Source organism: Gossypium hirsutum, chromosome A09 (assembly GCF_007990345.1).
Source record: "Gossypium hirsutum isolate 1008001.06 chromosome A09, Gossypium_hirsutum_v2.1, whole genome shotgun sequence".
Classification (NCBI taxonomy): domain Eukaryota; kingdom Viridiplantae; phylum Streptophyta; class Magnoliopsida; order Malvales; family Malvaceae; genus Gossypium; species Gossypium hirsutum.
The window spans coordinates 50,923,517-50,947,464 of record NC_053432.1 but is presented as its reverse complement, the minus strand read 5'-3'; the positions used below and the strand labels follow the sequence as shown (position 1 = coordinate 50,947,464).

General features: G+C 32.2%; 2 protein-coding genes across 8 annotated transcripts; one reads left to right on the top strand and one right to left on the bottom strand.

The window, feature by feature from the left end:
- Positions 1–4,302: 4,302 nt before the first annotated feature.
- Positions 4,303–18,734, bottom strand: LOC107888879 (uncharacterized). 7 transcript variants are annotated; one of them, XM_016813132.2, is made up of 5 exons: positions 18,317–18,734; positions 17,381–17,496; positions 16,828–16,990; positions 6,665–6,731; positions 4,303–4,593 (listed from the first exon to the last, which is right to left on the bottom strand). In XM_016813132.2, the coding sequence occupies exons 2-5, from the start codon at positions 17,390–17,392 to the stop codon at positions 4,476–4,478; spliced, it is 360 nt and encodes a 119-aa protein (XP_016668621.1). In that variant the 5' UTR covers positions 17,393–17,496; positions 18,317–18,734; the 3' UTR covers positions 4,303–4,475. The 7 variants fall into 7 exon arrangements, 3 of the variants coding, with proteins under 3 accessions (XP_016668621.1, XP_016668623.1, XP_016668620.1); XM_016813134.2 differs by having other exon boundaries at positions 18,282–18,661; XM_016813131.2 differs by having other exon boundaries at positions 18,312–18,657.
- Positions 18,735–18,946: 212 nt separating this feature from the next.
- LOC107888880 (TVP38/TMEM64 family membrane protein slr0305) lies at positions 18,947–23,713 on the top strand. The gene is made up of 9 exons (XM_041077817.1): positions 18,947–19,543; positions 20,171–20,232; positions 20,710–20,764; positions 21,497–21,595; positions 21,800–21,886; positions 22,577–22,693; positions 22,824–22,916; positions 23,203–23,233; positions 23,337–23,713. The coding sequence occupies exons 1-9, from the start codon at positions 19,448–19,450 to the stop codon at positions 23,525–23,527; spliced, it is 831 nt and encodes a 276-aa protein (XP_040933751.1). The 5' UTR covers positions 18,947–19,447; the 3' UTR covers positions 23,528–23,713.
- Positions 23,714–23,948: the final 235 nt, after the last annotated feature.

The following is a 23,948-nucleotide window of genomic DNA, read 5'->3' as shown; positions in this document are numbered from 1 at the left end:
GAAACTAATAAGGTCCTGAATTTGTTGCGGATGAGATTTAGCTCAGATGAGTAATCCCATTGATCTTGTTATAGAAAGGATTTAGCCCGGACGGGTAATCCTGATATAATACTTCTCGAGTATACGTTACGATTAGGGTTTAGCCTGGACCAGTAATCCTAATCGAGCCTTTGAGCTTACGCTATACAAAGGATTTAGCCTGGATTGGTAATCCTGTTAAACGAAATATAACTCGAGAGAGTGTTTCTTGGTTAAGTGCCCTAAAGGGTATCTCTGAATAAGAAATTGATGAATTGTTGAATCGTACACTTCGAGTGTACTACTTGAGCATTCATTGGAATTCAACAATTCAACAGACATAAAATTCTTCACATGGCACAAGAACTTTGAGATAAATCAATAATGACTTGAACGAATATTGCTTAATGAGCTCATCTATATTACTTGATTTATATAAAGATTTTGGTCACTAACATGTTTGATTGAATGTATGTGCTTAGGCAAATTTAGCCAAATGGATGGAAACATGATGTTCTATGTTTAGATTTAATAATCAAGATTGGTAAGTTTAATTTCCGTTATACGAACTTACTAAGCATGAAATGGTTATTCCTTTTATTTTTCCCCTATCTTATAGTGCTCGGAAGCTCGTGAAGGTTGGGAGATCATTGGAGCATCGTCACACTATCAGCTAGCTATCTTGGGTATCTATAGTAGAATCATTTTGATATAATGGCATGTATAGGACAATTTGGCCAATGGTGGCTTAAAATGTTATTTTGTAACCTAGTCATTGGAATGGCTAGTAATGGTCCATTTTGGGTATGATTAAGTAAGCTTTTATGATGATATACATACACACATGTTACATTAGGCTTAAGGTGAAGTTGTGTTCATATAGGCATGAAATGGTATGTCTTGATGAATGATGGATTTGTTCAATTGGAATGCTTGAAATGGTTGGAATTGGTTGAGTGTTTTATGTGCAGGTTTTGGGGTGATTTTGGGTGAGAAATGAAGCTAGGAAATGGATTCATTTTGTCCACACGGGTGTGTGTCTAGATCGTGTGTGACACACGGGCTGGTAACATGCCCCTACACCTTAATTTTGAGAAACAGAATGCTTAGAATTGGGAACATGGGCAAATACACGGACGTGTGTCTCAGCCATGTATGCCACACGGCCTAGAGTACAGGCATGTGTCTTGGCCGTGTGAAACTTGCACCTAATTCGAATTAAATTAAATAACCACACAGCCTAGCACACGGACGTGTGACTTAGCCAAGTGATCTCAATTTGTTCATGAGTTACAAATCAGAAAGTTACATAGGGTCAGGACACAAGCGTGTGTAACCACACAGCCTGCCCACACGAGCGTGTGACCTCTGCATAGTGGAAAATTTTTTAAGTTCTATAAAAATTCCTAAAGTTCTCGGTTTAGTCCCGAACCACTTGTATTAGGGACTTTATGATTTATTACAAATAGTTTTAATTTGGACGCAAATTTATGGGTTGGAATTGTATGATTACTGGTTATGTGAGTCCGGCAATGCCTCGTACCCTATTCCGATGTCAAATATAGGTAAGGAGTGTTACATGTCGCCTTTATGGCGTATTATGGTTAACACTAGTTCTGTACTCTGGTAAGTCTATGTTATGGATATGATTTGTCTGAACCTTTACTGTGGAAAGTTTTGTGATAAAATTGAAGAAGTCTTAAAGGAAGTTTCTTGAAAAGAAGTATGATTCAATATGTTAAATGAGGGTATCCGCGGTGGTTATATGCCAGTATAGTAAATGGGCGTATTCAATATAAGAGTTTGTCAATTTAAATTATCATGCTATTAAAGTGGAATTCTAAGTTAACCGATATTCATTGTATCTGCATAGTATTATGTCTTATTCTGAGCTTTGATAGAATCTGAGTTGGTCGTTATACCAGATGTCTTGTGCCCTATAATAAATACGTGCATAATTCTTCTAAACGATCTGGAAGGTTCTCCATCAGTGTGAGTATGTATTGGGTTGAATTAAGGTATGGTCTAAATTATGATTTGATTTAGCAAGATCAATATGGGTATTCATCAAAAGTATGACATTAAGTGGTATTCGCCAAGTATAGTGCCTGGGATTATCTGTTCGTAAATAATTGTTTAAAGTTATCTGAATAAGAAAGAAAAAGATAATATCGATTCACAATACCTGAAGTCAGCCAAGTAGTTGGATGAATAAGGATATGGCATGAATGATAAGTAAAGTATAAGTACGAAACTATATAACTGACAATGTGAAGGTATCCATCAAAGATATATATATATATAGGGAGATTCAAACATTCAAGATGAAGAACTTATCAAGAAAGTTTAAAAGGTATATTGTGATTAGAACTCACTAAGTTCCTACGAACTTACTAGTGATATGTTTATGTTTCAGGAATTGCTATTTAATTGAGAGGACTAAGAGAGACAATGTTAGGAATGCGTCAGAGATGTTGCAAATGGGGATAATATGCATACCGTGGGTGTTTTGAAAAATTGGGGTTTAGGAAGACTACACCCTAGGAGTCTGTCTTTTGTAAATCATGTGTTATAATAAATTATAGCAAGTTTGAAGCAATATGTATATTTTTAATTAATTACTTTCCTTTGTTCCTTAATGTGGAGTCTTTCATTAAAATAAAAGGAAAAGGATTTTAATTAAGGGGTATTTGTTATTTGTTTTACAAAATTTGGTTAAGTAGTTCATGTGGTAACACCCAAGATCCAGACCCAGTGAATCGGGTCGGGTTCAGGGCGTTACAAGTTGGTATTGGAGCTCGATTTAACCGGTCCTGTGTTAATGTGAGAAGGAGCCATGTATGCATAGTACGCTGAACCTGGCTTAGTCTCTCAAGTACCTTAAACTTTTATTTGTATGAATCGTGTTTTGTTATGTTTAAGACACTATGATAAGAAAGATAGTAAAGGAACAAACTGATGATTTCATTAACAATTGGGGAAGATTTTACAAGAATAATAGAAAGAGAAGTACAAGGTAAAACAAAAGAAATATTTAATTATCTCCATTGGTGGGCTGATCTATGGGCACAGTAGGGATATCTTTTGTTGCAAGATGCTCTTCAAGATTTTACTCTACATCTGTTGGGTCCTCTTCATTATATTCAGCTCCAGGTGTGATAGGAATAAAAATGTTACTCACTCTGAAAGGTTTCCCATTCTTCACCATTAGGGTGATAAACATTAAAGTTCAGTGACTCAATAGAGATGTCGTTAAGGCAGTTAAAATCCACTCGACTGAGATCAAGAGGACCTATAGCCACTTGGATGTGTAGAATCAGGTTGGACCTCCATTTTGGCAGAGCTTCGTTAAGACTGTTTTTGGTGTCCTCTTGGAATTTTCTAAAGGCCTCTTCACTGGTCAGGTGTAGACTTTCCTGCTCTGCTTTGTGACATTCCTCCTAAGCTTTGAGCTGTTCCTCCAAAGTAGCTTGTTTACCTTTCAGCTAATTTATCTCCTTTTTTAATTGCTCGCACTTAGTTTATGCCTCATTATATTTTCCCTTCAAAGCTGTGACTCAAGTATCAAGTCTTTCAATTAAATTGTTAGACTCTTGATGATCTCGACATAGTTCAGCCATTGAGTCCTTGCCAGTTTTCACAGCCTTTTCCAAATTTTCAATTTTATCATTATATTGATCATTGGTGTTTTGGAGAGCCCAACTCCAAAGTCCATACTCTACAGATAAGGCTTGTGACGCCTTTGCCATGAAGGAAAGGGGGAACTCATTAGGATTGGAAGTAATGTAAGAGGAAAAAGCCTCTTTTAACTGTTAGGGCACTGAATTTTATTGCTGCTTAAAAATGGGACTAAGTGAGACAGAAGTTGGTATTGACTCCAATAGATCACGCAAGGTAAAATCCCTTCTACTTCACTTGAAGGAGCACCATGTGGTAGAGTATTATGAGGAACTATTGATTTAACTAAAGGTATTGCTCTTATAGGATTTTCTATCAATAGAGGATCAAAAAAATAGATTGAAAAGGCTACTTTGTGGGCGAACTCCACAGCTGGTACTAGAATGTAACCCCTTAAACCAGGCCCAGACGTTACGGCCCAATCTAAGCAATTACATGGACCATGATGATGGCCAAAACGTTTTCATAAGAGAAATCTATTTGTCCTTGAAACATGTCAGTTTGAAAATATCATGTGTTTTAAATAAAATTATTTGTTCATTTTATTTAAAATACTTGTAATATAACTTAATTTTTTTAAAACAAAAAACCTCATTTGCAGTGATATTAATTCTTAAAAATGTTTCATGATCATTTAAAAGCTGAATATTCAACATAAAAATCCATGCAATAATTCAAACATGTCCAAAAAGGAAAATCCCAATGCCACAGTACAAAATTTAAAAGTAAAGTCCCATAAAGTTATTAAACCAACCCAAATCAAAGTCCATAAAAATCTCTTAATGGTATAAAGTCCATAATTTATTGAGAAGATTATATCCGAGAGCATCACTGAGAATCCACATTTGAGTCCTAGTTACGAGGATTAATTGAAACATACACCTAAGATGGGTAAGCCTGCAATCCCATTGTGAGATCAACAAAATATTATATCAACATATTAACACATCAATTAAACACGTCCATTTTAACATATATATCATATTCGTAGAAACCTCAGATCATCACTAATACGCATACATGAATATATCGTGCCATGCTTATACAACAATGCATATTTTGAAGGATTTCCTTCCCATCTCCGCTACTTACCAATTTTGAGTTTCCAGAACCCGTCTATCCAATAACACACCATTTGTGGACAAGCCACCACATATATGATGATAAATGGCCACATAACACATTGTGGACAAGCCAAAACATAATTACCGATAACAGCCACATAATCATAGATAAACTGCCACATAACTTCTACCTTTCACAAGACCCACCCCATGCATGTGATATGGTCATTTGTCTAATTTAACACATATAATTTACTTTTCACATTTTTCACATGATCATGCTCATAATCTCACATAACACATATTTTTCTATTTTACACATATGCAAATAAAAATGCTCACATTTTCTTATATAACATATTATCCGCTTTTTATACACTTTAGCATGCTTTAATATATCTTTCATATTAAATCATGGATCTCATCACATACATATATATATAACACATATTTAAATCATCAACATATCAATTAAACTATGTATCACATAACATAGAGATGAGATTTGCACACATGTTATTATCACATACATCAACACATCAAAAATCATGCTTTTCATGAAACTAAAGGATTAAGATCACTTACTTGGATTTCCTTTCGATGATTTTTCAATTCCTCTTAGAGTACTTTGTGTACTCTCAAATAGTTCTTTAATAATATATAATTAAAAATGAAAGTGACATATTATACTCAAATTAAAGACTTAATCCCACACCTTATATTGTAGATTCAATGGCCACAATCCTACTAAAAGAGATTTCTGTAACACTATTAACCTGTCTCTGTCATCGAATAAGGGTTACAGAGCATTACAGTTCAAAACATAACCTTAATCATCGAAACATGGATCAACATGCAATTCACATATTTATTTTCAATAACGTATTTTGAATATGATAAAAATACTTTTATGGGCCTTAAATCGAGCTTGATTGGCCCTAAAAATAGTTTGGAAACCATCAAGGACTTCTTCGAAGCAAATCACAAATTCTAGACAAAACATGCAAAATTGGTGAAACAGGGGTCACACAGCCATGTGTCCAGGCCGTGTGACAGAGCTCAGACCGTATAGACATTCGAAATAGGGTTACACGGCCGTGTCGTGGGCTTGTGCCAAATCTACAAACTAAATATTTTCTGAGACACGGTCGTGCCATAAACCGTGTCCCAAACCATGTGAAACCTGCATTTAAAAACAATAAGGACACACAGCCATGCGAATAGCCTGTATGTGACACATAATCATGTGACAGCCCATGTCTCAGGCCATGTGTACCAAAATGTACCTTGAAAGAAAACAACTTTACTAAAAATACTTTCTTGAGCCATAAGCATACCATTTGCTAACCTTTTAACCTAATGAAAGCACACTTAAACGAGACCAAATCATGCTAAAATCAACATATATGCAATACCTTTCCATCATTCAAACAATGTACCATCATTGGTACCATAAAATATGCATCCAAATAAATTCATCTAATTGACATGGACTAAGCTTAAAATCTACACCATATAACTATCACCCATCCATTTAAACTACAAATAACACATATCAAGTCAAGAATCATTCATCATATACTTACCAATATGCCAATCAAAGGCACCACATTTCACACACCAAATTTGGACCTATGCAACATCTCAAAGTTCTAGTTTGAGCCTATGTCAACCATGCCAAATAGCCATTCCAAAACATGTCATTATACCTTATAATACCTAATATCTATAAAGCATGCATAAAGTTCATCCACTCATACTTGTACCTATCATTCACATGCCATCATTTAATATCACTAACCACAACAAATTAGCACAACTTAAACAAGCCAAAACACTTGAATAACCTTTTTAACCCTATTACATGCCATTTATAACCATTTGCCAAAATAACCGAACTTTACCAAAATAGATTGATAGATAGTGTGATCTGCTCTGACACAATTCCAACCGGCCGAGCTTTCCAATGACCTACAGAAACAGAAAGAACCAATTATGTAAGCAACTAATGCTTAGTAAGTTCTATAAAGGAATTTAAACTTACCAAATGCATTAATTAAACAACCATGAATAATTCTTTTTTGTCTTAGGGCAAATTTCCTTTTCCTAAACACAACACCTCACAAGATTAGTAGGTGAAGTAATGCACATGTAAATTCAACCAAATAAGGCATATAACATATCAAGCTTTTCAAATTTATCAATCATTTTCATCATATACTATGTACTTTCATTTTTATCACCTTTCACATCTCAAACTTCATATATCATACATATTATAGCATAGTAAACCATGACATATACCTAATATGCATTTAGATTTTATAGATCAACTAACACATATATATCCGTTACACATTCTTCTCATTTGAGTCCAAATAGCTAATAGATAATAAGGAAACATAACATCTATGAAACATTACATATATAAAATAAATTTCATGCATATTTTATCCGTCACATGATAAATTTTCATCCTTTTCATTTCATATATGCATATCCATCTTTCCATTTCATATGAACATTAAGTTTTTATACATGAACTTTCCATTAAACTTTACTTATCCGTTGAACTATTTATAATTTCATCGGATACTAGATAATACTCACACATAGTGTGCCTTTTCATGTAATCATAACCTTTCCTTTTCAATAGTGCTTACATGAGCTGTGAAATGGGTCTGCTCACATGAGCTGTGGGTCAAAATGTTAGCTACATGATGCTGCTCACACGAGTTGTGGAGAATTCACAACAAATGCAGGATATCAGCCATCAATAGGACATTCAAGACCAGCACCCGAAACCGTATAATCCCTAATGACATGTAATTTGTATCCTAAGAATTCACATGGCTCAAATGGTACTGTTTTACATATCCAAGCCTTAATTGGCATTCAATATATCCTTTTCACATATACATTTACTTTATCATATTAACATTTGAGTACCTCATCTAAACCAAAACATTATATCATTCAAATTAATTCACATCCCATTTTGTTCCATTTATCAAAATATTATACAACTACTAATCTAATCTATTTATAACATAAATATTTATTAACATTACATGATAATTTAGTCCTTAAACGAACTTACCTAAATTAGAATGGTTGTTAAAATAGAGTTAACAACTAGTTCGGAACCCATGTAGCGTTTCTTTATCTAAATAATATAAATTCATTTAATTAAATAATTCAAATAGCTTAAAATAATTAATTCAAGCCTATAACAATTTTTAATGTAAATTTACAAAATTACCACATTATTTTCCCTTTATTCAATTTAGTCCTTAGACCCATAACTTGCAAATTTACCATTTTTAAAAGAGAACTCATGTTAAACGATTTTCTTAGGATTTCTAAATAGTCTATTTTTCATCAAAATTTCACATCAAATCCCATGAATTTTACTCTTTTAACAAATTAATCCTTTAACATTAAAATTACTAAAAATCACTTAACAAAATACTTATATTTATCATCCAAACTTAATAATCTATCAATTAAATCTACAAAGCACTTAAACCATTCACATCTAGTCCCTAAACTTTTAACAATTTTATAAATTGACCCTCGGACTAGCTAGATTAAGCTTATTCGATCTCAAAAATATAAAATTTAAGAAAAACAGATGGAAATTAAGGTTACATGCAAGAACCTTGCTTGGCCGAATCTTCCTTGATGCAAAATGGTGGTTTGGTTGAGGAATTGAAAGAATGAAGAAGATGAATGCCCTTTTTCTTTTGTTTCTATTATTTTATTAACCTTGTTAATTAATTTAACTTATATAACATATAAATTACAATAAAAATAACAAAATAAATAAATGCTTACTGCCCACTATAACTTAATATGGCCAATTTACCATTTAAAACCATGCAACGTTAATTTCTTACCTATTTGGTCCATAATAACAATAGTGATTGACTTTTGCACTTTCTATGATTTAATCCTTTTTACTTAATTAACTATCTAAGTATTAAAATTTCTTAACCAAATTTTAATATAACCCTAATAGTACTCCATAAATATTTATGGGCTTGGTTCATGGAAGCGAGGTCCTGATACCTCGTTTTTCAAAACCACTTGACTTTCGAAACAAACCACTAACTTTAGTTCAAACAACATAAATTATCAAATCAAAATTTCTTATAATACTATTTTTGACTCATAAATATTAAATAATAATATTTACGGACTCATTCATCGAATTAATGGGCCCAAAACCACAACATAAGAGAGTAGGACCCTGCACCAGCAACATAAGAGTTACTCTAGTTTGAAGAGGAAGTGGAAGTTGTAACAGGATTATATATGATGTTCCAGATGTAAGGGGAAGACCAGAAATGCTGTAAAAATAGAAGAGAGGTTTTCTTTTCTACCCCACTAAGATATTGCCAATTCACCATTTGCATTATAAGGCCAAGCCTCAGAAGCAGAAGGCACAGGGAAATTGTCCAACCAGGTTTTAAAATCATTTGGTCGGCAACAATTTGGGCTTAAGTATTGTAAAGAATATTGAAATACGTTCTTGTTGGAAACAAGTTTCATTAAATCAAGTACACACCCTATTATTAATCACTTATATTATTCCGCAATAATTTGAGAATCTACTAGTTGATATTGCGCACAGATACTCTCCAGAGGAAGGGACCATCTTGTTGGAAAACCAAACCCAGTTTCGAGTTTGCTAATAACTCTTATATATTTGTCTTTTCTTTTATGAATATCTGGAATATTGTTTTAGATTATGGGTTCACAGCCTAAGCGTACATTGAAATGGGAACTACCAGTAGTAGTCCATTGTCTTTTCACATTTAGCTTGTATAATTTTTGGAAAACACCCAACATCGGTGGCTCGTTGTGCATGCAATAGTCGATATAGAAAAACACCAGTATCCACCAAGATAGGGCTAATAACTGCCCTAGTGCAATGCCATATTCATTTAACACAGTACAAAAGAAAGGATTGAGTGGAAAATGGAAGTCGACCTCCAGCAAAATAAGGGGTAATATGAAACCTATGGAATTATCGCTTAGTCGACATCCACGGGTTCGTTGAAAGTCATAAGAATAGTTTAGGTCTTGAATACCCCGAACTCCTAAATATTGGTTCATTTTGTCCTGGATAGTGCTACAGTCATACATTTGAGCCTCTACTTGCGATGTAGTATTATTAAGACCTTGGGTTCCAAATAAGAATGGATTTCTGGGGATGATGTTACGATTAACTTGGCCTTGGCCCCTCCCTCTAGTGGTTGTTCAAACCATTTTGTGTAAAAGAAAATGAAAGAAAATAAAATAAAGGAAAACTAATGTTACCTTTGAGAAAGATAAAGACTGAAGATAAAGAGAGCAGAAGGTTTGAGTAGAGAAGAAATTAGGGTTTCATTTGATTCAGCAAAGTGTTTAAAAACAACTCCATCCATTTTTATCATACTAATATTTACATTAAAAAATCACTCAAAAATTTATTTACCTTTATTATTGTCATTTTTTTACAAAATTTACCTAACTAATTTCATAATTTATGAAAATTCTCTAGGTGCAATAATACTAACTAAATTTGGATAAATTAAACTACACAATTTGCTAATGTATTTTGAACTCTAGCAAATTCATCTTTTACTTGAATCAAGTCTATTGTTGCATTTAGTAATATTAGGTTTGGTCGCCCTCTATCAAATACACCAATGTTGTTTAATTTTATTATTAATTGCACAAAAATCGCAACGACTTCTGTTATTCGAGCTTCTGACCAAGCAACGCTAAGCCGATCTTCAAATGGCTCCCTCAGGAATCTTGTGCCCCAAGTTTGGGGTTCTCGTGATACAAGGTTCAGTCCGTGAAGATTGCCACCTACTTGTGTAAACCGTAATCGACACCTTCGCCCCTTAACAGCAAAACTTTTTCAGTTCTCGTGAAAGTATATAATTCAACCCCATTAACGCATGACTGCCAATACATAATAGAAATCTTCAGTTGATGGTACAATTCCCAAACAGAAAAAAGAATTCAATCTCTTCCCCCCTCCCCATTTTTTTTCTCTTTATTTTTTCTCTTCAACAGGACAATCTCAACAAAAAAAATCTCACTTCACATTTTATCAAAACCCAAAATGCATCCATGGCTGGTATATATAACCTATTGGTGTTGGCCATTAGAAACACACAACCAAAAAAATTTAACTTTTTTACTAGCATGAGTGCCAATCACCACAATGTCAGCACCAAAAAATACTAAAAAAAATATTTTTTTACTGGTGTCGGCTACTACAATCACGGGATAAAAAAATTTTACTAACATGGGGTTTGCCACCACAGCGCCGGCACCAAAAAATACTAAAAAAAATTATTTTTTTACGGTGCCGACCACTTGCACGCCAACACCTAATAAAAAAATTTAGATCAAAGAATACCTATATTTTACAAAATACGGGAAAAATACATACGGGTGTCGACCATTGCAATGCCAACACAAAAAAATTATTTTTTAAACCCCCTAGTAATTAGCAACCAATTATGGGGGAATGATTGACCTGGGTGGCGGCCATAAGGGTGTCGACACCACCCTCCACTGTTCATTTTAGGTCATCCCCATCTCTATTTTTGAAGTTGAGTCATTCTTGTAAATATTTGTTTTTTTTAGGTTAGTTGTGTAAAAGGGCTTGAAGCAACTAAGCAAGCAAACAAACTAACCTGTATATAAAAGATTAATAAAAAAATTATAAAGGGATGAAATTTAAAAACAAATCTAATGATGGTGGGTGGCAATGGCTACAAGGACCCATAGTCCTTTTTTTAATTTAACTTGAACAAATATATTCGATTCAATTCGAAATTCATCTCACTCGACTCGATTTAAGAAAATTCAAATCGAGTTAGGATGATAAAATAGGAATCGTCAACTCGATTAACTCGAAATTTTTTCATTCGATTCGATTTGATTGAATGCTTACCCTTATGTTGAATAGGTAGGATGGAAAGCTTGGAATAGATACCAAATGGCTCAAATTTTACCAAAAACAGAGTCCATGTCCCGACATGCAACTTAGCTCGTCGCAACATCAACCAAAATAGTGGGTCACGTCAAGATGACGAGTGGCCTAAGGTCACGGCGTGACATACTATTTTGACGACATCACGAAGTGGAGAAAGTGACGTCATGACATCGACCCTGAAGTTTTAAAACTTTGCAATTTGGTATTATTTCATGCTCGAGTAATCAAAAGAGCTTTCATAAGCTTGATTGTGACTATGATTTGGTTGTTTATCATAATTTAAAGGCAATTGACTCATATTAGAATGTATAAATTATTGTTTTATTGTGAATTTGATGGTAGTTGCTCCAGCAACTAGGGGCAAAGCCAGAACAAATTTTTAGGGGAGACAATAAAATTTTAATTTTTTATAGTCTATATCTTTATAATTTTTAAAGGATTAAATCGAATTTTTATAATTTTAGAGTGGGCCAAAGCATAATTTTACCTTTACTAATTTAATTTTTTTTTTTAAATTTCAAAGGTCTAAATAGAAATTTTCCATTTTAGGGGGGCCAGGGCCCCTGCTAGGCCCCCTATATCTGCCTCTGCCAACAACAACTGTAACATCTTGTAACTCGGACCTGGCGATTAGGTCAGACAATGGGTGTTACATATATATAAATATTTCACATTTGATGTTTAGCAAACTATTTCTTTCTTAATTTAAGTCAGTCTTAGTTTATAATATGTTAGGTTTTATTTTTTAAAATTGATCAATTTACTTTTTCTATTCCATTTTTTGTATTCTATTTATTTCTTTTTAAAATTAGATAAAAATGTTGGTTTATTATTTAATCTTATACTTTACTATCATCAAAATGTTGTTATGGATTGGCTCAATTCACCTGATATGGTTGTGATAGTGTCAAAGGAGGTGTTAGTAGTAAGAGTGAGCAAAATCCGATTCGATTCGAAAAACTCGATAAATTTTTTAAATTTTGAATTAAATAGTTCTAATTATTTGAGTTAATCAAGTTATTTGGATCAACTCAAATAAAAAATTAAGTTTTTCGGTTTAAATCAAATATGAATTACACAATTCTAGTTATCCGAAAATCCGAATAAGAAAAGGCAAAACTACGCTGTTTTGATAAACATTTACCTTTTCTAAAGTTAAAAGTCAAAACCATTAAATTAAAAGGCAAAACTACGTTGTTTTGATAAATATTTACTCATTAAGTTAAAAGGCAAAACCATTATATTGTTTATATAGTTAAATAATTTTGTACTTCGTTTACTAGTTGAATAAGCGGTTCATGTAAACACAACATTGAGTATAAATAATAGGATTTGTTAACTCGACTCGACTTGACTCGAAATTTTTTGAGTCGATTTGATCCGATTCGAAAAATTCAAATTGAGTTCGGTTGCTAAAATAGGATCCGTCAACTCAACTAACTCGAAATTTTTTGACTCGATTCGACTCGACTTGATCAAATACTCACCCCTGGTTAGTAGGCTTACCTCTTTATTATAATTTCATATTTATGTTAGTTTCATGGTGTTTGTATTCCTAGAAGCTTCTTAGCAGTATTGTCCTAATTTGAAACTTTTAGTCAATTTGGTGTGGTGTTGTAATATGTATTTCACATTATTTGAGTTTTTTTTATGTAAATTGATATTAAGGATGAGCAAAATTTAAAAAAAATTGAATTTCAAGTTATTCGAGTTAATTGGAATAAGAAATTCGAGTTTTAAGTTCGAATTGAGTTGAATTTTACAATTTGAATAATTCGAACAACAGATTGGTGTAAATACCCCTTTAGTCCCTGTTAATTTTGAAAACAAGCAAATTAGTCTCTCTCTCAACAAAAATTACCAAAATAATTCAAAATAATTTTCAAAATTCAAAATAATTATAAAAATTTTAAAATTTATATTTTTAAAAATTTATAACAATTTCAAAAAAATTTCTAAAGAATATATAAAAAAATTGAAATTTTAAAAAAATTCGTAAATAATAATTTTGAGACCTATATAAGTTAAGTAATGATTCAAGTTTTTTATACTAAAGTATATTATTATTTTTATTTGAAAAATTTTTCAAATATATATGGTTTCAAATTTATGTGCTCTAACATAGAATTATTTATATTGTAACAAGATTTTAATTTGACATGTTTAATTTTTTAATTTTACTCCATTCAATTCGACTCGAATTTAATTTTACTCGACTCGATTAAAAAAAATTTAAATCGAGTTAGAATGATAAAATAGGACTTGTCAACTCAATTAACTCGAATTTTTTTACTCGATTTAATCAAACGATCACCCCTAATTGAATTCTCTCAAATAAATTTGAGAAAATTTTGAACTTTATTTCCATTTTATTTATTGAGTTATGTTTTGGATTTGTGAAATTTAACCCCAACTTTCTCTACTAACATCTTTGTAATTAGTGTAGGGATTATTTTCAATTGTTTTTTTAGTTTGAGTTATGCAATTTGATTATGCTTTTCAATTTGTTTTTCTTTTCTAAATCAGCTTTTTAAAGATTAAGAACCATAGAAGTTTAATAATATGAATATATCAATTTTTTTATATAAATTATTATTAGTATATATAGTATGTTATTCTATATATTTTTATCTTATTGTCTTATTTTTAAATGTAATTATTTCATTATTCAATTTATTTTTTATATTAATATAACTATTAATAATTAATGTAAATTTTAATCTAAAAAAATTGAAGAGAAAAGAAATGTATATGAATTAAAATAATAATAAATTAAAATACTTTTTCTTTGACTTGCACGAGAAAAAATTATTATATATTTCAATAATTTTTTATTTTATACATGATGTTGAAACTTCAAAAGAAAATGAGATTAAGGGGTTTTATATTGATACATAAATTTATTAAATAATTCAACAAAAAGATAAAAATTCATATGATACACTATATTTTAATTACCCCTAAGATTACAAAATCTAGATTAAATTGGTATCAAGAATCAATTGGAGATTAGATGTTGATTTAGTTAGAAAATAATTTAAAAATATTATTTTTATAAAATAAATTATATTATAACGAGGTAAATAGTTTCTTTCATTCCTCTTGATTTTAAAATTCAGCAAATTGATCCTGCTAAAAAAATCAAAATAATTTAATCACTATCAATTTCAAAAATGAGCAATTAAAGACAATTAATGTTTTCTATCAATTGTAAATTATTTTGTTTGATATAATAAATTCAGCCCTCAAAGTTTACACATTTTGTCAAATTTGCCTTAATTTAACAATTTTATCCCTCAATATTTGTGTAAATGTTGAAACTGAATTTATTAAATTATTTTTAGGATACGTTTGGTTCACTGTAATAGAATAAGGCTGTAATTGAATAGAACTGTAATAGAATAGAGCTGTAATCAATAATTTAATTGTTTAGTTGAATGGAATGGAATAGAGCTGTAATAGAATTTTTGTGTTTGGTTGAATGGAATAAATGTTGTAATAATATAAGAAAAAAGACTTAAATGACCAAAGTATCCTTAGCAAAAAATTTTGTAGGTAGATGATTATTGTTATTGTTATTAAATTTTAATAAAATTATTGTTAAATATAATTTATTAAAAAATAATAAATAATTTAACCATATTTTAGTATAATTATTATTAAATATAATTTAACAAAAAATATAATTTAATAACATTCTTAATATAATTATTATATGAATTAAAAAATCATAATATATAATACTATAAAAATAATATATAATCTGCTTTATTATTTTTAAACTGTAATACATATTTAATGTGCTAAAATATCATTAGTGAAACAAATAATTTAATTATTCTACAATAAAAAACAAAATATTAGAAGTAATATCTAGAATTTTATTCAATGCGCTATAGCGCTCATCCTCAGTTAAACCTTCTACTTCACATATTGTTGAATATAATTTTAAAGCACTTTCTTGAATGGTTACTGATCAATACCATTCATAACATTAGAATAAGGCATAAACATTAGAGGCAATGCATTTAATTTCACCTTCAATTATGATGATGAAAGCTATGTATTGGTTGAGCTAACTATCCTTTTGGAGGAACCATTCAGATTGGGGAAGCCTTTAGGGATGAGATGTTGCTATGTTAAGGTAATTATCATCTCTAATGGCTGTCAAAGCATTGCCAGAGATAAATGGAACTTCATAACCATACATAAATAATGCAGTGTCTTAACCACACCTTATAATTTGCTACATCAATGAATATACCATCTACTCTAAAAACATGTTTTAATTGCAAGCATCATACCTTAGGCCTTTCCATGCCACTTCCAAAATATCCTATCCCAAAAGACAACGATGAATACGCAGATGCAATTTCTATAGCTTTCAATTTTAGAGGATTTCCTGGAACCTAAACCAATAAATTCACATATAAAAACTAATCCGATAATTTTTTTTTTTCGAAAGATGTATTGTGGTTTAATTGAGATCTCGCCCTAATAGGAGCATCCGCTTGCACGATTAAAATCCCAGCACTTTTATCAGTATCAGCTTGATTACTATCTTGAGCAATAGAGCGAAGAACTTTCATGCAAGCAGAGGCAGGACCTGCCTATAAACTAAGCATGAAAATGACCTTATTAGTACCCCAAGTATTGCAAATTGCAATGAATCTAATGTATTTTTCAAAGGTAGCCAAAATTATTTACTTGTGTCCTTCATTTCTCTTTTTAGCTTACCTTAAATATTCTAAATGGGATCAAAGATGATAAATCTTCGAATTTAAGCAAATAATTTAAGATCGAACAAATTCAACTTCTATTATATGATTTATCACTTCTAGTCTCACCAAGCATAGACCGTTACCAATTTCAACACCCATGCTCTGAATCAAGTAGACAATTAATGTTTTAAAAGATCGTATCCTATTATACTACTTTTGTATTAATAGAAAGAGATACAAGCAGAGACAACCTAACTCAACAAGGTCCATTTAGGATAACTGAAACTTTCTTCATGTAAAGGATCAAATTCATGTTAGGCATATAAATCCAAAAGAATCTTACAGTACGATGAGACACAGCACTCCCGAGCTGCAAATCTTTTCATTAGGTGTTCTCCAGCATCGCTAACACAACAACCAACTGTGAAAGGAGCCCCAAAAGGTCCTTTTGAGGATGCCCAACAGCCTGCACCATACATTGCTGCTAATCCCACATGACCAGAGACCTGTCACAATTGTGGGAAAAAGTGTCTCATAAATTATAGCCTCAAAGAGGAATGAACTAAGAAAAGACCCATAAATTGATTCCCCAAAGCCATACCATTGTAGTCTGTGATATCAAAACAAGGAGAATAATCTCTTACAAGTCCTTAAACACACAACATAAAATTGCACTCATATTGAAAAAATTAGTATAACATAAATTTTTTTATATATCATAAAATTTTAACTAACCACCAGAAGAAGATGATTATAATACAAAAATGCCTCATATAGAAATAGGTCCTGTAAGTTTGCACTCATTCTCATTACAGATTGCCATCCAGTCTGCAATATTTTGGCATACATAATGAGAACGTAAGCAACATAACTAAATCTTGTAGCCCTTTGTTTACCATTATTAACATCAAATTCGAAACATTTCGTGATCCACGTAGTTCTTTTCCAGCCTCGGATCCACCAACATATCAAAGTCTTGATGTTCAATTGCTTCAGTAAGCAAAGGTCGAGCCTGAGTAATAAGTTTGAATCATATTATAATCAAGATAATACATTATTAGACTATAACTTCAGATTTTATTCAGACGAAAATCAAATTTCTTGAAGATTCTAACAGTATAAGCTAAAACTTACGAAGAAAGCCAAAGAAAAAGGCATGTTAAAACAAGAAAAAACTTTTGAAAACATAACTAAACATAGCGGAATAGCTAAATCTTTATCTAAAACCCGATGTAGTAGCTAAATATCTATGCAACTTATGATTCTCTAAGCATTAAGATTCAAAAATAAACAAAGCGTATTAGCACATATGTCGAGTTTCTCTTTAATTTAACTTCAATGGTTTTCTCAACTGAAATGCTTTGTTCAGCTTACACTGTAACTAGCCCAATATTTCAGAATCAAAATTGAAAAAAAAAAGAAGCAAAGCAATGGCAAATTTACTAGTAAAACGATTTCCCCATCTCCCACGCCTATGTTTTCTTTTTCTTTTTCTTGCTCAAAAACTCTGTAACTGATTCAAAGCTCAAAATCCAAATCCCCTTCAACCCATTTACCACAAACAACAAATTCCAACCTAAAATTGAAATCCCTTACTATTGAGACAAGCAACCTGAAATCCCTTACAATAAACAGAAATGCCCAACAATTCGAAAATACTAAGCTTAGCTTTCTAACCCTAAATTGCCCTAAAATAATCAGATCAACCAATCGACCAATTTTTCTCGAAAACTCATTTATTTCACAGGTCCCTTCTAGTGAAATACAAGCAGAGAAGCAAAGAGATGAAATTCTCACAATGGAGGTGAGATTGAGGGGAATAATAACCTTACTCGTCTCAACTTTGGGGAAGCTTTTTACAATGTCGAGATCTTTGTCTATAATGGTCCTGGGATAACAATAACTAAACGAGAACTATGAGACAAGGTTGAGGTGTGGTGGCTTGAGGTGTTTGCTGAGGGAGAATGGTAAAGGGCAAGAATGGGAGGTTATGTTTTTTTTCTTATTCGGTAGAGGCTCTGTATTGCTATTCTTTAGATCAGGTGGGGAATGGCTATTATGGGTAGAGGCGGAATGGGAGATGAATAAAATTCTGTCGAATGGAGGATTCGGTGAATTAAACTAATGAATAGCTGCTTATCACCAAATCATCCTGGAATAGTTTCGCTATTTATGCATATTAGAATTAAGGCCAAATTGACAAGATATGTAAATACTGAAAATTAAATTTATTATTATATTAATAAAAATTATGTATAATTGATAGAAGACATCAACATTATAATTAATTATTCTTGATTGCTTACTTTTAAAATCGAAACATATTAAATTTTTCTATTTTTTTAAAGAATCAATTTGCTTAATTTCGAAATTGAGAGAGACTAAAAAGATTTTTTACCTTATTATCTTATTACAAAGATGTTTTTATATTTATATATATAATCAATAAAAAAATTCAACCTAAACCACCTTAATTAAAAAAAAGTACTATTTCTACCAAAGTTAACTTTTTTTATGGAAACTTTTACTATTTAATTTATAGATAAATTTTCAATTAATTTTAGGTAATTTTCACCCTAATCGTGTCTTTAGTATGCATGTTTAAGAGACTAAGAAAAGGATGCTACCTACTGAGTTGCAATTCTCAATCCTATCCCAAAATTTTAAGCTTATTCAATACCCAAAACTACACAATAAAGCAATTGAAATAAAGGCAATCAGACAAAATCCCAAAAATCTTTTGAGTGTTTGTTAGGCTAAAACCGCTATAGGAAAAAACCAAACACAAAGCTAGAACAATCCCACTTCTTTCTTCTTTTTTTCTTTTCATTTCTGTTTCCTTTTTAACTTTGCCAAATCTGGCAACCTTAGAAGGATTGAGGGCTCGTTCATCCCATAAACAAGAGATCCTCGATATTGACAACGAAGACGAAGAGTGTAGGCCTTGGCGTCGAAGGTTCTCAATGGCTTTCACCTGGGGTTCCTCTCTCAGGATCACTCTTCTTCTCCTCCTTATTGCTGCTATTGTTTTCGCTTGTTTCACCCTCCCTGTTGAAAAGGTTTGGTTTTTCTACCTATTTACACGTTTCCTTGATCTGGGTGAAGTTTATTTTTCTCTTCTTTTTTTTCTTAATTTTGCTTTTTCATTTTGTTCTCCGATCTGGGTATTTGTTGTTTTCTCTTTTTGATTGATAATTTGTTAATTTTGTAGGGTTTTTCTTTTACTAATTTTGTTCTTTCTTTTTGAGCTTTTTCTAATCCGGGGCTTTCCTGTTTTGACCTTTTTGGTTAATCATTTATGGATTTTTGGATGTTTATATCGATTGAAGATTTGAATGTTGGGTTTTCTACTCAAATGAGTTACCTATGTGGCACATTTTGGGGTTGAGGTTATAAGTGCAAACTTGTGATTTTGGTCTTAGGTTTCACGATTGATATGCTACCAAGCTGTACTTTTGAACCCAATGTATTTGTCTAATTGTGTTCCTTTTCTGAAACTAGTACAAATTGCAAAGCTGGGACAATGTATGAAAGAGTTATGAGGGGGACTACAAAATTAGCTAAAGCATTAATTCTTAGAGCTGAATTCTTAAGGATTCTGATTCTCTCCCGCTTTCCCAATGTTTGCTGTTAGTGTTTAAATTAAGCTCAGTTGTTATGTTGATGAAAATAAGTTTTTCTTGCAGATTCTGAAGGATTTTTTGTTATGGGTTGACAAGGATCTTGGACCTTGGGGTCCACTTGTGCTGTAAGTCACGTGAAATCCTGTATTTTTTTTGGCTTCCGTTGGCATCTATCATGTCATCTACTTGAATGTAATTCATTTGATTCGGTAATATATGAATATAATAAATCTAATATAAATTGATGTTGCCGTTGAAACATTGTTCAACTGAGTTGAAAGTTTTGTCGGTTTGCTTGGTTCTTACTGTCTTTAGCTTTCTGTCCATGTAAACAGAAAGTGGATCATTTCCTTTATGTGAAACATGGAGAGAATGTAAGGTTATGCGTTCTTCAGCATTGCATGAATAAAATGCCCCTCCATGAGTAATGAAATTAGCATGTCGTAGTTATGTGGAATGCCTCTTAAATTTGAAGCTTTGGGATTGATAATTGGTCAGTTTGCTGGTGAATTGATTAGCTGTAGAATGTAGATAACTTAGTTCTGAAGTATTGGAATTTTTCATTTTACTTTTCCAACTCATATTTCTTTGTTGGTTTGCAGGGCTGTTGCTTATATTCCTTTGACAGTCTTGGCCGTTCCAGCTTCAGTGCTTACCGTAAGCATTAAACTCCTATACTGATGCTTCAGTGTAGCCAAATTGATTACTATTTTGTATGATCATGCAATTTCTTGCATTCCAAACCCTGGAGTATTGATCATGATTCTTTCTTAGTGGCTCTCTTCCATGGAGTAGGCATGGTGTCCATGTCAGTGGAGCCTACCTTTATCTACTAATTTAGAAGTATAATCCAGTCAGTGCTGATGCTGATTATTTACCATACATGGCTCTTTTAGGAAGCTTTTGGTCAACTCCTATATGGAAAAGTTAATTACCTGTTAATATACTTAGAATTAGGTTCTATAGATGAGTTGGTAGCCCTGTGTAAGGTGTCTGGATCAGGATTGAAGTTTCCTTTGCTACAACTAGTGCTGATAACAGTTTGCATTAATATCTAGAGTAATGGTATGGTAAATTGTGGCTCTTGACACTTTTTGGTTAAATTCTATGCTGCCTACCAAAACAAACCATTTTTAACCCAAAATTTTGTTTGTCATTTACTGAAGGAGAGTTGATGTATGATAACTTGCATTCTTACAGTTAATTTTAATATTAAACTATCCCTATGATCTTTAACTTCTTTTTTCCTTATTTTTCTACAGCCTATTTTATCAAATTTCTTGTTGTTATGTGTCATATTGTACTTGCCCTGCACAGTTGTAGATTGAAACTTCCAAAAATTAGACAGGAAGTGAACAAACTTTAACCTCGCCTAGTACTGTGTTTCAGCTTGGTGGTGGTTATCTTTTTGGATTGCCTGTGGGCTTTGTTGCGGATTCTATTGGTGCAACCCTTGGTGCGGGAGCGGCATTCCTTCTTGGCAGAACAGTATGTTAACTGACTTGTTTTGAAAACTTTTAATGTTATGCCTTATTACTTTACCTTCCATTGACTGATTTCGTGGCAGGTTATTGATGTGTTTGATATCAGTTTTTACTGAACTTTATTGCTTGCTTTATATTTACTTCCGTTTCTTACTTATTTCTTGAGTCTCTCGTTCAATTTTCATCTTATTATGTTTTCCTTATACAGATTGGGAGATCATTTGTTGTTTCTAAGTTGAAGGATTATCCTCAGTTCCGGTCAGTAGCACTTGCAATACGGAGATCTGGCTTTAAGGTTTATACTCTTTTTCTTAATTTCTGAAGGATAGCATCTTGGTTTGTAGGATATGTCTATCCCTAAGCCTTAAATTAAATTTATGCTATTTGATAGGTTTTGGCTTAAATCATGCTTAATGCATTATGAGTTATCAAATTTGACAGCATCTTGACTTCATGAAAATGCTATTTTCCAAATAATGGGAAAAAAAAAAGAGCAAATTTTTTTTTTCTTCTGAAGTTTGAGTAGTTTGAAGGACATTGAATTAATAAAAGAAAAGTGGCTTTCGGGCTTTCAGTAAGTAATGTTTTGGATTATCAAGATAAAAATGTCACTTGTTATTTCTCCTTGAGGGTATTCATCTCATGCTACAAATACAATCAAGCATTTTTGTTCATTGAATCCATTTTGTATGATCTCAAATTGTGGATATGGGTTATATTATGTTTGGTAATCCTAATCTGTTAACATGAAATTCCTTGCAATATCCGGGAAAAGAGGAAAAACAATTCTGGCTGATATTTAAAGTTTGCCTGATGGTTCTGTTGCAACACTGTATGTTAATTTATGCTCTATATTAATTAATGTCTTATTGAGAAAATGGATAATACCATTAGAACTTCCTGAGGTAAGCAGTGTGCTCATGTGAAATGACTTCTTTTGAACCACACACTTCAGATTTTTAAATTTTGTTCTGTTGTTGCACAGATCGTTTTGCTGCTTCGACTTGTACCCTTACTCCCATTCAACATGTTGAATTATCTGTTGTCCGTGACTCCTGTTCCTATTCTAGAATACATGCTGGCCTCCTGGTTAGGAATGATGGTATTTGCATCTCTATTTAACTATCACCTTTCACTTATTGTTTCCAACTCTGCTTGCTATTTATACGTGTTTCGGTTTTTGGTGGTTTTGTTATGCTTTGGATTTAACACTGAGAACGGTGTTTGTACAGCCAATAACACTTGCTTTAGTTTATATCGGAACAACACTCAAGGATCTTTCTGACGTGACACATGGATGGAGTGAGTTTTCAACTACTCGTTGGGTAAGTCTTGTTATTCTTTATATGTTTGATTGCTTATCTATTTTCATTTTAAGTGATTGGTCTCAGTGTGTGGTTGCTGAGCTTCAATTGTAGCCCCTTTAGGCCTGGAAATGGACATAATTAGTTACTTTCCTATAAGATTCTTTGCTTTGACTGGCACAAAAGGGAACCCGGGTTGCATTTTCATTTTTATATAAGGCAATTCTGGTTAGGACAATGAAGATGATTTACTTCATCACAATTCTGTCTTGTGTTCTTACAACCCATGTTTGCTTTATGAGTGCAGGCATTTCTCATATTGGGCCTTTCTGTGTCTGGTAAGCTGCGAATTCTAGGATAAATGATAGTCAAGAAAATACTTAAAATTTACAGAACTGCAATGATGTCCTTGTTTGACATCGGTTAATTTTTTTTATGCAGTGGTTTTAATGATTTGTGTGACTAGAGTTGCCAAATCGGCTCTAGATAAAGCCTTGGCCGAAAATGAGGATATTGATAGCATTGTAGGCTCACCACCGTTACCTATCATGGGTGAAGCACCCACAGATTTCCACCAGCCTCTTATAATTAAGATAGATGCTGCAGCTGCCAATGAAGGTCATGAAAAATGAAGTAAAATTACCTGTAAATTCTTCTCTCCTCTTCTTTTATATGCTGTGATTCAATTTCTTTGCTTGTTGGTTTAGTTCTCCATAGAAATAGCTGATTATACAATGGAGTCGGTGTTGCGAATAAGCAATTTAAGTTTAGTTCAGTGAATGAGAATGAATGAAACAATTGAGATATTGTTGAGAGTATGCTGATTTAGAGCTTTCTCTTTCCTCTATTTCTTGCACACCGCATGCATTATTTACTTATGTTATTTGAACTCGGATACGAGTGTATATCTGACATGGATAGGTTCAAATTTTTAAAGTTTCCTTGGAGGGTAATATGCTTAAAGCCATGTTCTTATGATTTTCTTGTTCTCTATGGAGACATCATCTAAAGATTACGAATACGACTTCAGATATTTTAATTACCATCTACAAT

Coding starts and splice junctions, on each gene's coding strand:
- LOC107888879 (XM_016813132.2), bottom strand. Junction 6,732..16,827: donor GTGCTGTGTCTCATCGTACT/GTAAGATTCTTT, acceptor CTGTTTCTGTAG/GTCATTGGAAAGCTCGGCCG. Junction 4,594..6,664: donor CTATCTATCAATCTATTTTG/GTAAAGTTCGGT, acceptor ATGGGATTGCAG/GCTTACCCATCTTAGGTGTA.
- LOC107888880 (XM_041077817.1), top strand. CDS start 19,448: ATGGCTTTCACCTGGGGTTCCTCTCTCAGGATCACTCTTCTTCTCCTC. Junction 21,596..21,799: donor CATTCCTTCTTGGCAGAACA/GTATGTTAACTG, acceptor TTCCTTATACAG/ATTGGGAGATCATTTGTTGT. Junction 23,234..23,336: donor ATTGGGCCTTTCTGTGTCTG/GTAAGCTGCGAA, acceptor TTTTTTATGCAG/TGGTTTTAATGATTTGTGTG.